Source organism: Camelus bactrianus, chromosome 24 (genome assembly GCF_048773025.1).
Source record: "Camelus bactrianus isolate YW-2024 breed Bactrian camel chromosome 24, ASM4877302v1, whole genome shotgun sequence".
NCBI classification, from domain to species: Eukaryota; Metazoa; Chordata; class Mammalia; order Artiodactyla; family Camelidae; genus Camelus; species Camelus bactrianus.
Genome location: NC_133562.1, coordinates 5,873,607 through 5,887,974, shown reverse-complemented (window position 1 = coordinate 5,887,974; position 14,368 = coordinate 5,873,607). Strand labels below are relative to the sequence as shown.

Sequence of the window (14,368 nt, the reverse complement as noted above, 5' to 3'; positions counted from 1 at the left end):
GGCCCTTCTCTAGCAGCGTCACCCCCCATGTTCCGGTTTCGTCACCTGTACACCACCAGCACTGCTGGGCTGCAGTCCAGGTGAGAGGAGACGCAGGTCAAGCGCCCAGCGTCACACCTGCACACCTAACTGCTCAAAAGTGGTGGCCGCTGTTACTGTCATAGAGCGTTACACACCCAAACTGACTTCCTTACACCTGGCAGAGCAGGTTTCTGAATAAATTAAAGATTGACTCCTTTTCAGCCCAAGGAAAGGACCACCTCCAGGCCAGTTATTACCTGTTTGGTTATGCTCTCTCTCTTACGCCAAAACCACCAGCGGCCGGATTTCTTTGGCATCTTATCTTTGACCCAGGACTCCACCGTGGCCTAGAAACAATCACCGCGGGTTAGTCAAGCCATCCGGCGGTCACGGAGCACTCGGCCACTTCCCACTGTTAACCTGCAGGGCGGTGCCTCCCTCCTGAGTGCGAGCAGGGCTCTGCACACCTCCCGAACGCCTCGCAGACACCGACGCCGTCCTGTCTCGTGGCACTTCTGAGGAAGGAGCCTGAGGGGCCAGCTACGCAGGCGCAGCCCCCGTGGGGGCGGGTAGGCGGGCTGCTCTCACTCCTCTACCTTGGGAAGCACCTCACGAGTTACAAGGACCAACGAGGTGGAGGTGTCTTCTTGGCGGACAGAGTCAAAGCAAACCTTCAGGTTCTACAGAACAGGCTTACTGACCGCAGCCTGAACTAACCACACTGCTTAGTTCAAGTCACGCTCCTGGGGGCCTCGGCACCCTCTTCTTGCTGCTGCTTCCCATAGTGATGGGAGGAAACGTTTTCATTCATTCTATACGAACGATCAGTAAAATCTCTCGCCCTTTATACACAATCAGAAACTGGTATCAATACCTAGTAAAAATGACAAAGATGTGGCAGCCTGGCTGACGTCCTAGGTTTTTGGACATGAGATAATTTGAGTGGGCACACAGAACTTTTTGGATCTTTTATAATATTAATTTAAAAATACTAAATAAAAGTTTGAACAACACCCAGCTTAGAAATACGCACATACGGATTTTTCTAAGCACTGTCTGCTCTGCGGCGCCGTCTCACCTTAGGCAGACTCTTCTGGAAGACCTGCAGGCTGAGGATCATGGGAGCGGCCAGCGCCCAGCTGTAGTAACTGCGAGAAAAGAAAACCGTGCGAAACCGTCACACACAGAGGAGACGGCGAGGGAGGAAAGAAGGGGGCAGAGCGGGAGTGGTGGGGGGTGGGAAGAGGAGGAGAGAAAGGCAGAGATACCACATAAAATTCCTCTTGTTTTAAATGAAAAGATGATCAGCTAAATTTTTTTGCCATCTGAGTAATCTTTGCTTCAAGCCAAACTTCTCTGAACAGAAAAAGTAGTAAATTCTATAAAGCAGAGTCACATTTCAATGCCTCCTTTAAAAATAAAGCTGAGGCTTCTCTTTCACTTCAGAGTCACTGCCCATCTGCATATCTATATGAGATGATGGCATATTTTACAGCAAGAAACACTGTAATAGTTAAAAGCAGCACTTGGGGGAAAAAAACCCTGCCAAGGGTATCTAACAATTACAAAAGCAGTTTTTTTGTATTTACCGGTTATATATCCGTATTACAAGGTTGGGATTGTCTATAAGTCCAGGGTTTTCTGCAAACTCATGATAAGTAATGATATGCTCCATGAACTTCTCTGCAATGTAAAATAATTATCCATTCGGTTAGAGATCACATAAATGCACACAGGAGATTATCACAGTGCTCTCTACACTGAAGGGAGTATGAGATAAATAAAACCCCCAAAGCTAACTTTTCTGTATGTATCAGAAACAAAATGTCACACAAAGGTTTTTCCCCGGGGCAAGAACAAACACTTCTTTTCTACTCCCCTACCCTTCTGTAACTCCTCCCCCAATTGAAAAATAGAAAACAGAAAAACTAAAACAAACCAAAGAACCCACAAACAAACAAACAAAAGAGAGAGAGAGAGAAAGGGGGAAAGGCAGAAACTTTTAGGAAGACAGGTACCAGATGTGGCCAGAGGGAGGGGTGGTCTGGAGGCGCAGGTGCGCACTCAACTCCACAACTAACAAAAACTGTGGGTCTCATTCTTATAAGTGGGAGAAGCTCCTTAACTGGCAGACAACTGCGTGACTGGGGATACGCGGGGCGCGGGGTGGTGTCTTACAGCTGGAAGTGCACACGCGCCTGCTACATTTGAAAGCACAGGAAGAACATCTAAAAATGCTTGGAGGAAAAAAACCACACACCAGAACCTGGCTTAGGGTCTGTCAAGGAGTAAATCCCAAGTTCTTACAGAACAAATGAGGATTTCTGCATGAATTTTTGAACCGTGTTCCTCACCCTGCACGCTGAACAGGCCAACAGACATTTCTCAGTGGGATTGTTCCGCCTGGTAAGTTGTGTGTGATTTACTTTTCTTGCCATTTCTGCTTCCCTCAATAACAAACTCTACCTAAGTTACCAGTATTTTTTAAAGCATAGATTTTATAGTTTATATAAATTGTATATCCCCTCCTCCACCTGTATTTTTTAAAGTGGGAGCTTATGAGGATTATAAAAAAAGTGACCTATTTAATTTTGTCCCTAGAAGGAAGCACTGGCCGTAGCACACTCTTAATTTCTTGCAAAAAAAAAAAAAAAATTAAGAGATGGAGAAGAAAGGCACAGTGATCACCCCGTGACCCTATGAAGGTGACTGTTCAGGGGACCCAGCCTGCCATACGCAGGAGACAGAAGATGACGCTGGTCATAAAAAGAAGATCTTTCCTTAGAGGAAAACCAATCAAGGGCCACCAGGCAAGCTGAGAAAACAGTAAGAGTTCAGTTTACAGCAGGAGGTAAAACCTAAAAGGCCAGGGAGCCTGGGACAGACGTACACGTGGGTGCACAGCCCACCTGAGACTCCTGAACCCCCTGCTGGGCTTGCCCCTTCCTGAGCAACTCTACTCTCCTGGGCCAACGCTCGAGCCCGGGACACAGTAATCTTTCTACTTTTTGCCAGAAAGACCATTTAGTCAGGAGACAGTTATCACAACCTCAGGCCCTTCTCTCCTGTCTCAGCCCCACCCCACCCCCGGCAGCCAGGCCCCGGCCACAGCTATTCCCGAAGGGTCACGGCAGGAGAGCTCTCAGCCCATCCACGTGCGGGAGAGCCCGTGGGCACGCGCCCCCAGCCCACTCAGGCGCTGTCACCCCAGAACGAGGTTCCTTTACTGAGGGGCGAAGTCTGGCACTGCAGGGAGACACCTGTGACCTGCCCAAGACCACCAGGGGGTTTAACCCCTGAAACGGCCACACAGCAGGTCTCCTGGGAAGTGGGGACCGGGCGTGGCAGCAGAAGTTCCTACCTACCTTTAGAAATTTCTCCGTTCTCACTGAGGCCCCCACAGAGGGAGAGGGTGACGTCGGGCAGGTCCATGGCAGAATCCGAGAGGCACTCGGTGCCACTATCAGCAGCCGCGCTGCCCACTGACTGCGGGGACTGGGAGCCAGACAGCGTGTCCAACTCGGGCCACTGCCTGGAGCCGGGGTCCGAGTCACTGTGGGGAGAGAGGACCCGCCTCAGTACACCCTCCCATCCTCGCCTCCTGACCACGCAGCCCTCGGGGAGCTGGAACCAGTCAGCTCCCCGCGCAAAGGAGCAGACTGCCCTGCACACAGACAGCTTTTCTTAGGGAGTGTTCAGTCCCTTCGTCAGTGACATTCACAATAACCCAGCCGCACCACTGAGGAATGAACTGACTACGGTAAATACGACACAGAAATCGCCGCTGTCATTCACAGTGACACCAACTCTTCAGTGACGGCCGTTCTGACTTAAATTAGAGGGGTAAGTGAGTCAGAAGCATTTATTTACATTTCCATGACGAAAATAACAGAGTAATTAAGCAAAATCAAATGTTTGGAAATCTTTTGATCCTAACTTCCTAGAAAAGTCTGTGGTACTATATACATCCTGTAGAAAATCACTGTAGTTCAAGGGTGTCTTATTTTAAAAACAAGGATTTTCTAAACTCATCTGTTACTTTACAAAACAGAACAAAGAAATTAACCAAGTGAAAATTCTCAGGAGGCAAGACACACCTCAAAAAAAAATATTCTGAGAAACTAGAAATAAACTGTTCTTACACTAGTGAGAGCCAGCACTAAAGACGAGGTTATTCAGTATTTTCCCTTTTCTAGATGACAAGGCGCAGACGCCAGGTTTAGAGGCTGAACCCAAAGGAAACTTTCTGTAACGGAGCATAAATTCAAGAGCAAAAGAACCAGGAAACGGTGCCTTAAGGCTCTCAGTCATGAGCCTCCACTGCTCTGCACCTTCTGAATGGACATTTAATGTCACATTGAAATACAGTTCCAGAATTTTCAAACTGATTTTATTCAAAAAACCAGTGTATTAATGTATGCCATCCAGTGTAGTTCGGGGGAAAAACTCTCAAATTTGAGCAGTGGCTGGGAGCAGAGAAGTCAGTCTCAACACTGCCAGGTTCTGCATCTGAACCTTTCAAGAAAAGATTTACGTTTTTGGAAATTCTCTCTCTTCAGACCAACGTACACCCATAGCAGCACAATATTGAGATTAATCGGATCAACAGAATGTGCTCCTCACTGGAAATGATGAAAAAGCCAAAGCCACGTAAGGCAGCAAAACCTGCTGTTGTGCTGGGGCCCAGGGGCAAGGCTGACCCCGGGGCGAAACACCGACACCCACGTCTTCATCCTCCTGGGTGCACGGCTAGTCCTCTTACAGCAGGTGCGGCCACGTGATCAGATGACCGAGCTGTCCGCGTGGACAGAGGCGCGGGCTGCGTGGGCCTGGCCCCTGAAAACCCAACAGCTCACCAAACCCACAAGAGTGATGTGATTTAAAAGTAAAACTTAGCTCTAATTAAATACTGAATATTTAGTCAAGACGGCAATGACCACGATGATAAAACAAACGCTTATGAGCATTTCAACAACCTCACTGTCTCCATATATTGGTGAGTATTGTCTAAAGAACCACTGAGTTGGAGAGGTAAGAAGCTTGCTTGGTGAATGACCCCAAATGGTCAGGCTGTAACGGACGGAGAGGCCCCACCGCAACAGTTACACTCCCCGTTTTCTAAAAGGGAAACTAAAGGGTCTGTCTTAGGAATCCCAATGTAAATAATGATTAAGGACTAGGAGGTCGGAAACAAAGTGGTAGTTCTCAGACAGCTTACGTTGCAACTTTCTTATTCAGGGAAAAAAAAAAAAAAGGACCAGCTTCATTTCTCTCACCTTGAAAGCCCAAATATCGCTTGAAATGAAGTGGCTTTTTGGAGAAAATGTAGGGCAGAAAGCGAGGAAGGAGTTTTAACAATCTTCCAAAAATATCTGTAAAAATTTAAGTTATCTTCTTACTGACCCCATCTTTCTATTTTAAGTAAACACTGAAGACGTGCTTTTCAGTGATGTGCTGTGAAGTGTTGAATTACGTGTGTCTGTGGCTCAGCACATTCAAGCCGTGCTTCTCGTGGGGAAAAGTAAACTGCTTTTTGTAATCACAGGGTATTACAACGGAATTTCCCTAAGAATGCAAATGAGCCGGGGAAACGGTACAAGCCCATCATTTCTGAGATCTCAGTGTCACTCCAGGGGAGAGTCACGGAGGGGGAGGGTGATGGGCCCAGAGCCCCGCGGGCACTCACCAGGCCCGGGCGCAGGCGCCCTGAGGAGGGCGGGTGTCCTCGGTAAAGCGTGTCTGAATAAAGGTATCTTACCTTTAAAACCCAACGAGTGGAACTAACGCTAGTGAGCAGTGGTGCTAACGTGAAGTCACCTCCGCGGTCACGCCCTTACGCAGGCTTGACCAGGGTACCTCCTCTCACCACATTCAAAATTTCTTCATAAATAGATAAGTCATTAATTTCAAATCACCACAGTCAAAACCACACACACACCCCTTCTGAATTTCCCAACATCTGGGCAATCCTCGAACTTAGCGAAGGACACTGTCCCCTTGGCTCCTTTTCCTCAGACAAAATGTTTTGCTCTAAAAGCAGCCAGACTCCTTCAGAGCCGTCCACCCTCCAATACAAGGTTCACTACCTTTTGGGGAAATAGAGAGCGGCAACCTCAGGTTCCAGGGCCTTCAGGTCATCCAGGTAAATGTCTTCAGGTCCCTGGTGCTGGCTTCTCTTGTGGACACCTGTTTTTACAAGAAAAACACAGCGGAGATGAGAACGTGGCTATTCTCCATTTACAACTCTGCTAGAAAACAAAGGCTTGCAAATAATAAAACCGGCCGTGACTGGAATCGAGTTGTATTTTTAAAGCGTCAGCTAGCCCTTTCCCTCGGGTTGGTTCTCAGCCACCCACGTGAATGGAAGAGGACTTCGGGCGTACACACCCGGCAGCTGCGCAGTAAACACGTGCGAATCCCGCCTTCTCCCACTTGCTCTTCCGTGAACCGTGCTGAGCCCGGAATCACCGACACTTGATAGTAACTTTTCTCTATTTATAGCGCGAACAAGCATGACCGAACCTGACGGGCTCGCCAGCCAGCACGGAGAGAGAGGCCACTAGTCTAAGGCCACGAGGGGGACTTGCTGGGCAACGGGGTACTCACGAGGTGACTGGGGAGGGCAGGACCCTCACCCCGAGCAAAACGGAAAGCCAGGGGATCACGTTTAGCGCCACCAACAGTGGGACATTACGAGATGCAGCAGGAAGTTACCTGTGCAGCCCACGAGGTAATCTTCAATTAAAAAATAGAGACTATGTGACCCAAATCTAACTGCGCCTCCAGACCTGTGCTGCCCACCAGTCACCAGCCACACGCGGCTGCCGCGCGCCTGGCCTAAGCGAGACGTAGAACGTGCTGGAAAACATGAAGAACACACATCCGATTCCCAAGACTGACTATGAGACACGTAAAACACCGCCGCGATTTCTGTGCCGATTACTTGTTACAACTGTAACCGTCTGGATTTACTGGCTTAGACAGAACTTATTAATAAACCTAATTTCACTTATTTATTTTTACTTTTTTAATGTGAGAAGGCTTAAGCTAAGTTCTAGTTTAAGGAAATACAAGAATGAACCTTGAAAATAACCTTGAGAAAAACCACCAGATACTTCCCGAACGTGAGAAAGTGCAGAAGACAATCGGCAGGGCTCTTCACACGTCAGGACCGCGGGTGCAGGGGGGCAAGGGGTGCAGTGTGTGTTCAAGCAAGAAAGACTAAACACAAAAACCGAATGCAGCGTGTAAACCCTGATGAGATCTTGGATTGTGCGGGGGAGGGGGCGGTTAAAAAGCCGTTCTAGCTGCCTCTGGGGAACTATGAATACGGACTCGACGGGACAGGGGCCCCGCGGTCCTGCAGAGAACGGTCTTGTCCTTAGAAAGTGAACCTGGAGTATTCAAGGGGGAAGCATCACAAGGCCTGCAGCTTGTTTTCACGTGGCTTAAAATGATTGGAAAAAAAACCCAAACAACTGTATCTGTGTGAGTGAAAACCAAATACATATGAAATTTCATGATTAAAAGTTGGGGAGGAAAGAACGAGGCCAAATCAATGGTGGACACCAGCACTCAGTGTTCGTATCTCGTCAGTTCCCAGACTCCGTGCCGAGAACATTACTTCCCAGACTAAGACAAAACATTCGCCCTGAACACCGCGTTTCCCTCTTCACATTTCTCAGAGCAGAACACGGGGTCACGGGCTTCTGGTCTGCGAAGACGAGCTGAGCTGTGAAGGAGCAGGGACCGAGTTCAGCATCAGCCAGGTGGTCACAGCGGCCACAAATACCCTTGACAGTCAAACCCTTTTATTTTACACACACTGGCTCTGAAGTCAGTGTGTGACCTCCTAACCCATGGTGTTAGCATTTCTTTTTCAAGTGCAGTAAGTGTTTAGCTGTCTGTGACCAGGCATGCTTTCAGGGAAGCCTGTGCTAAGCCTGCGTCCTGGCTCTCGCTGTACTGAGGATCAAAGGACATTGTATTTTTAAACAGTGAGAACGTTCTGGTGTTCACAAGCTTCTTTTCAAAACCAAGAGCTACTGAGCCAAGAGCTGGACCCTACCTTCCGTCGGAGGGAAACAATCAACAAGAGAAGAGGACGCACACTAATGATTAGCGTGCATTTATGTCCCGTATTATTGTAACAAAAGTACTTGATTTGGCCTCAACTAACCAGACGTTTCAGGTGCAAGCATCTCGCTGTTAAACATAATCGCTTAGGATTCTACTTCACTTTATGGACATACCTAGTCATTAAAGGGGTGAATTTTACTCATTGGCTAATTTTAATGTGTTAATTTTTTCAGTAAATGCTTCTCAGGGGCCTGAGCAGCTGCGACAGGGAGAGGGGGGTCCAAGTCCGCTCTGGGGGAGCGGGACTAAGCGGCCCCCATCCCGCGCGGCAGGACCTGATCAGGGCACCAACAGAGGCAGCTCGGCTAGCGCGTGTGCCCTGAAACCCGGGAATAAATCACCACCAGGAGCGAGAGCAGCTGGGGCCACGTGAACCAGTGATTACCTCTCTTCCTGGACGGCGAGTCGACTTTGGCAACTGGCTTGGATTCTGAGGGCGCCTCCGTGAAGGCCGGGGCAGGCGGGTGGTCGGCCTCCTGCGGAGCTGGGCCCTGGGGCAGCTCCAGGGGCTCTTCCGAGGAGGCGGCTCCGCTCACCTGCTTCCCTGGGGCTCTGGGTTTGGGCTTCACGACGGTACAGAGCGCCTCCCCCACGGACGCATCCTTCTCAACTTCACTTTGCAAGTGGTCCTCGCTGGGGATGACCCGAAAATGGGTGTTTTCTGACGGAGTGATCGTTGCTGTCCTAGGCTGATGGTCAGCTCGCTCTCTCTTGCTGACCTGAAAGAGTTGACTTGTTTAAAAATGAAACTACTTTCAAAGGTGTCTGCTATAGCCCATTTCTTAGGCTGGATGCAGGCGCGTGTGTTAATTTCATTTGTAACTTAGCACGCATTCACTAAATACATCTCTTGGATGTGTGAAATAGGTCACAATTAGGGAGTGGGAAAAACTAACTGCGTTTTGTTCAATATCATGATATCTACAAGAGCGACATTTGTAACTGTTATACCACAGAGCTCAGCTCTAGAGGAGACAGGAAACACGACAACTCCGACACCTCGAGGGAGAAGACGAGAGTACTCTGTGAAAATGCAGCCCTGCCTGGACTGCATCAAGGCTCTGATGAGACAATGTAAAAGCGGGGAGTCAAATCTCAATGCAATCACATATATAAACAAAATGTGTATTTTTAAAACCTGAAGAGCAGGTCTAAATACCTTTTTCTCTTATGAAATGCATCTTTCCAATTCTTTTTTCATTACAAGCCGGCAAAAAAGCTTCCATAATCAATTTCCTATTTAAAATTTCAGTGGAAATTTTAGTTTCCGTTAGGTATTTTAAAAATGATTAAAATGTCAAATTAACAATCAACATTATTTATACTAAGTGGAAATACACAAAATAATGCTGGAGCCCTTCCACCGTAAATGCAGTCATGATAACTTGGATGCACCCGTGTGACCACACGAGGGCACCACCAGCACGGACATTCACGGGAGCCTGCAGCCATGCCCTCGACCGGGCGGGCAGGCGGCCCTCCTACCTTGGTGGACTCCGGGAACCCGCCCCACGTCCACTCCATGTGGGACTCTGATCCGAGCAGGCTCTCGGCGGGTTTCACCTCCAGCTCCGAGTCGCTCTTAGGGCACGCCGGCGGGGAGTAGGGGCTGCAAACACAGGACAAAGAAAGGTGATGACTTTAAAGTCCAAAGCTTCAGTCTCGCTGAGCTTGACAGAAGAAAAGAAATGCACGTTTGAATATATCAACTTTATCCTGCGGGTGTAAATGCCATTTTCCCAGTTGAGTACTTCAATAAAAACAATGGACTTGCTGAGTCCTAAATAATACACATCCCGTTTGATTCTCACAAGAAATCAGCGAGAAAGGTCATCTGACAGGAGAGGAAACTTTCGCATGGAAAGATGGGTTAAATTAACATTAATACAGAGAGAAACTGGACCGGAACCCAAGTGAGAGTGCCTGTTTCTTCACAGGAGTAATCGCAGTTACGGTCGGTAGCTGACACTAAAAAGAACCGTGAGGAGTCAAATTCTATGCTGCTTAGGTGGGTTTACGCTGGCCAACTCTGTGAGACCAGATCAAGTTTAGGAACAAAATAGTAACTGAGAGGAAAGGTTCATGTTCATGCTAAAAGCACACATTCAGCCCCTCTACTTGTGTGAGGGAAATGGAAGTATCACTGTGCACAGAAAAGTTATTTAATGTATCTTTCCTTTAAGAAGTTGAGAAATTTCAAGAATCCTTACCTGTCTAATGGGGACCAGTCTCCATCAGATAAGGGGTAGTGGTCCCCAGCATGTAACAGCAGAGGCTCCTTATATTCCTCCTCCTTTAAGGAAACACTGGAAGATCCTCTGTGGAAGGAAGAACACAGAGACAGGCAGAACGATGACATTTGCATCAGCTTGAAAACAGCCTCCAGCTCTGACATGCTGTCTGAAAGACACAAATGAAGGAAGCCGAGTGATTTAATAACTCATTCTCCTAGAAGGGAAACATGAAGAGAGGGGCTCAGTGACGCCACCCTGTGCACACTGCCATCCCCCCTCACACACGGGATGGAGCGGAGGGACAGAAAAGGAGATGTGATTACAGATTCCTTTTTACACCCATTAGGGGTAACTGATTCAGAGGCTAGAAGAAGCTAAGACTTTACGTGTATTTAATTCAATCCTTACAAATCGGAGGTAGTGAAATCCTGTCTGAGGTATCAGGTAATCGAGGCTCCGGAGGAGTTTGGTAAACCACCCAAAGTCAAAGAGCTAGTAAGTAAGCTGGATGCAAAACAAGCTCCTGTATTTCTGCGTATGACAGAGAACAAGCAAGCAAACAGCTGGAGACAAAAGCTCTGGCTCAAAAATCAAAATACCCTAAATACTCTTAAAAACCTCAAGCTTCTGTTCCTGCTGGTTTGGCCCGTGTACTACCTGAGAGCTTTCTCTAACTCGGAGTCTGCACGCCATGGGCTGTGAGGACAGGAAAGTCTGACAAATGCACTCACACCCCAGGGAGCGGTGGCAGACGGAACTAAGGCTAACAAGGTTTTAATTAACTCATCCTTTGGTTTTCTTGAATTTGCAGAGTTCATATAACTAACTTGCCATATAACCCTGAAGACATCCCACAGAAGCAATGCGGGGCCCTGGTTTTTCATCTTTAGTTGGAAATTTGTCACTTGTCCTGTCTACTTCAGCGTCAATGTGAGATTTATGTGGTGAATCACATTGAAAGCTCTCAGAAGTATAAAGAAAAGTGAAAGAAAAACTCTGCAAAGCGTAAAACACCGTCCTATACAAATTTAAGAGCTTCTTGCAGAAAATTCAATGTTCCAGCAGGACAGATACTACATGTGAAATGAGAATATCTATCACATAATTGCTAGACTACAAATAGGGCTGGGAACCATTTTATTTGTGATACTTCTTCCTTTAAATCCTAGTTTAACAGGCTCTGCTTTACCACTGCCTCTGACGCGTGACTGTCCTGAACGTACCCGCACTTTCTAATTAAGGTTGTCCTAACTCTTGCTTTCCTTCTCTCAGAAGATGAAACCTGCCAACACCTCTCTCAACGGGAAAAACACATATACTTGAAAAAGGCTGAAATCCATATAAAAATAGTCTATTTCTTACAAGAGGAAATTCAAATGATAAAAGTCAGAAAGGGAACTCAGATGCTATGATCAGTCCTTTTCTGCCCAGTCTGAAAGGACAGCACAGCTTCACCCATCACTGCTCATACATTAGAAAGCAGTTTGAAAAGAACAATGTAAATGCCACAGAAAGTTTTTATTAAAAATATTTTAATTTTGGAACATATTTCACTGAAGTGTAAAAAGGTTAAGCCAAGAAGAGTACAGCAAACTGGATGTAATAAAACATTGGAGAAGAGGGCGCTCAGGCACCACGAGGAATTCTCAAGCCCAGGGAGGGACGACACAGTCTTTTCTGGGGGGATCCCGCAAAGGCAGAGCCCAGCAGTTGGGACCCCGCAGAACGATGGAGAAGGTCGCCAGTGTCGAGGTGCCTTCAGGACTGTGATCACTGCCCGAGACGGGCCCTGTGCACGTGCCCGAGGGCAGGGAGCCAGTGAGGCCGCCCGATCCCGACAGGGCGACTTATGACACAGCACGGGACCGAGGGGGTGAGACGCGGCGTGAACACTGACTCCTTAAGCTGAAACGCAGGACAAACACCCACGTCGGCGCCGAACACTGAGGACGAGCAGGAGGGCAGCCGCCCCAGTGCAGGCCAGGGCATGGGGGGCACGGGGGTCCAGCTGTGAAGTTCATGACAAGTGTGCAGAAGCACCTGGGTCTCCACAGAGGCACCGCGACTCATGGCTTCAAAGTCAGCCTGACTGTGTAGAACAATTATTTTTTGCATTCAAAAGCCAACAGAGGTTACGTGATGTCAAAATTCATTGAACTGCATACCTAAGACTTAAGTGTATCATTCTTTGTAAACTATACCTCACTTTTTAAAAGGAGGGACAAAAATCAGCAGAGAGTTACAGTAAGTAGCCTGCATCACTCACGTGGGTAAGTCAGAGGGACAGCATCATATGTAGAGACAGAGGGGCTGCTGAGGACCACAAGTGAGGTCCAGGCCCCGCCGGGATCAGCCGCTCACTCTCAGTGTGACTATGACCTAAGCTCGCTCTGGATGCAGGAAGTTTCCCATAGATGCTACCTCGTGACAGGACGGGAGGGAGCCGGGCAACATTGCCCTGTCCCTGTTGTCGGGATGAAGGGAGGGAGGGCCGGGAGCTGGCAGACTGACACGGACGTTCTCCGGAAGCCACTTATGGGTCAGGATTTCAGGCACCCTGCCCTTAGCTCCCAGGTGTACCTCTGTCAGTCAGTCTGCTTCGGTGGATGAAAACCAGAGATTCTTTTCGATGGTGTGGTCGTAATCCTCCCGTTTCTCTACCGCTGCGTGTTCTAAGTATTCCCGGCGTGTCTGCGCACCTGCTCTCAGGACTGTGCTACAGTGTCGTCCAGCGGGAGAAGGCTCTTCCCTCCCAGAGGCTACGCACGCCCAGGTGAAGTGCAGCCGTCCATGCCCTGGAACGACGACCAAGGCTTCCGGGCTACACCCGAGCTCCCAGTGCGTCCTTAGGAAGGGGGGAGGCTCACCAGGCGCTGTCTGCATGGAGCTCTGGGAGGATGAAAGCTCTCCTTTCCACTCGTAAGTTTCTTCTGGCTCCTCACCCACCTGCCTTAAAGAATGACGTCATCTTTCTTCTGCCGCCTTCAAAGGGCCTCAGTTCGCCCTAATTCTATTATCAATAAAATTCTTGAAAAGTAAAGAGTTTAAATAGAATGCTATTTATCAATCAAAATAAAATAAAACCTATTTTAGGTATCTTCTCTGTAAACAAAATTTCTTTCCTGTTAGGGGCTATGGAGCAGCTGTTAGGAAGCCAGAACTGCCCCAATCCACGTGATCTGCAGATCCCACAACGGAGAAAGCACTTGACTTCCTAGTCTTCTCTCGGACTCTTTAATGTGCTGTTTAACATGCTCTTAACGCTTCTGACAGTAAATATCTTCTTCCCATTTTAGAGCCCAGATGCTGAGCTGGGAAGGGCCTGGCAAACCACGGAGTACAATTCTCTTACTTCTCAGATGAGGGGATGAAGGCCCACAGGGGCCCCGAGGCTGCCGTCCGCGACGAGATGTGTGGCGGCCTGTCTCCTCCTCTCAGCTCAGCAACACCTCAACCCTCGCCACTGTCACGTTTCATCTCTGTTTAAGTCAGTTTCTGCTGGCTGTACAATGCAGCAGCTCCTAGTCTAAGGAGATCTCAGGGAAGAGCTCCTTCAGGTGGCACCTATGAGTCACTGGTAACCTCAGAAAAGGCAAACTACCAAGCTCCTGAAAACTGCTGGGACCTAGTTCCTGTGCCTTCTGACAGGCCTGTCCCCAGGCAGCAGGCTTGGGCTCAGAGAGACGCTGGCGGGCATCTGTCCCTGCGCCCAGATCAGCAAGCAGGACGCCCCCAGACTGGGCTGCATTGGCTTCTGCACAGTCTGGAAAGGAAGGCGCGCGCTAGTACCTCTCAGATGGACCCACTCACAATTCCTCCCGAACGGTGACCCCGTGACTGCAGCAGGTGATGCTGCACATTTTAGACACGGTGTCACTTCACAGACCGAAGCTGCAGGTGTTTCAGGGGTTCTAAGCGCTGCTCTACCGTGCTGCGACACAGCTCACACACGTCAGCAACACCCCGGAGGCAGA

General features: G+C 48.6%; 1 protein-coding gene across 5 annotated transcripts in view; it reads right to left on the bottom strand.

Annotated features, from left to right (window-relative positions):
• Positions 1-14,368, bottom strand: part of LPIN2 (lipin 2) — an 83,184-nt gene that overhangs the window by 8,631 nt on the left and 60,185 nt on the right. For 4 of the 5 annotated variants that reach the window (XM_074352508.1, XM_074352510.1, XM_074352509.1 and 1 more), the window contains exons 5-12: positions 10,371-10,478; positions 9,646-9,769; positions 8,546-8,879; positions 6,108-6,207; positions 3,387-3,574; positions 1,611-1,704; positions 1,100-1,169; positions 279-368 (exon numbers count right to left, since the gene is read on the bottom strand). In XM_074352508.1, coding sequence (XP_074208609.1) covers positions 279-368; positions 1,100-1,169; positions 1,611-1,704; positions 3,387-3,574; positions 6,108-6,207; positions 8,546-8,879; positions 9,646-9,769; positions 10,371-10,478 — 1,108 coding nt within the window. Of the gene's footprint in view, positions 1-278; positions 369-1,099; positions 1,170-1,610; positions 1,705-3,386; positions 3,575-6,107; positions 6,208-8,545; positions 8,880-9,645; positions 9,770-10,370; positions 10,561-14,368 lie in introns of all 5 variants that reach the window. The other variant, XM_074352511.1, reaches the window with a different exon arrangement.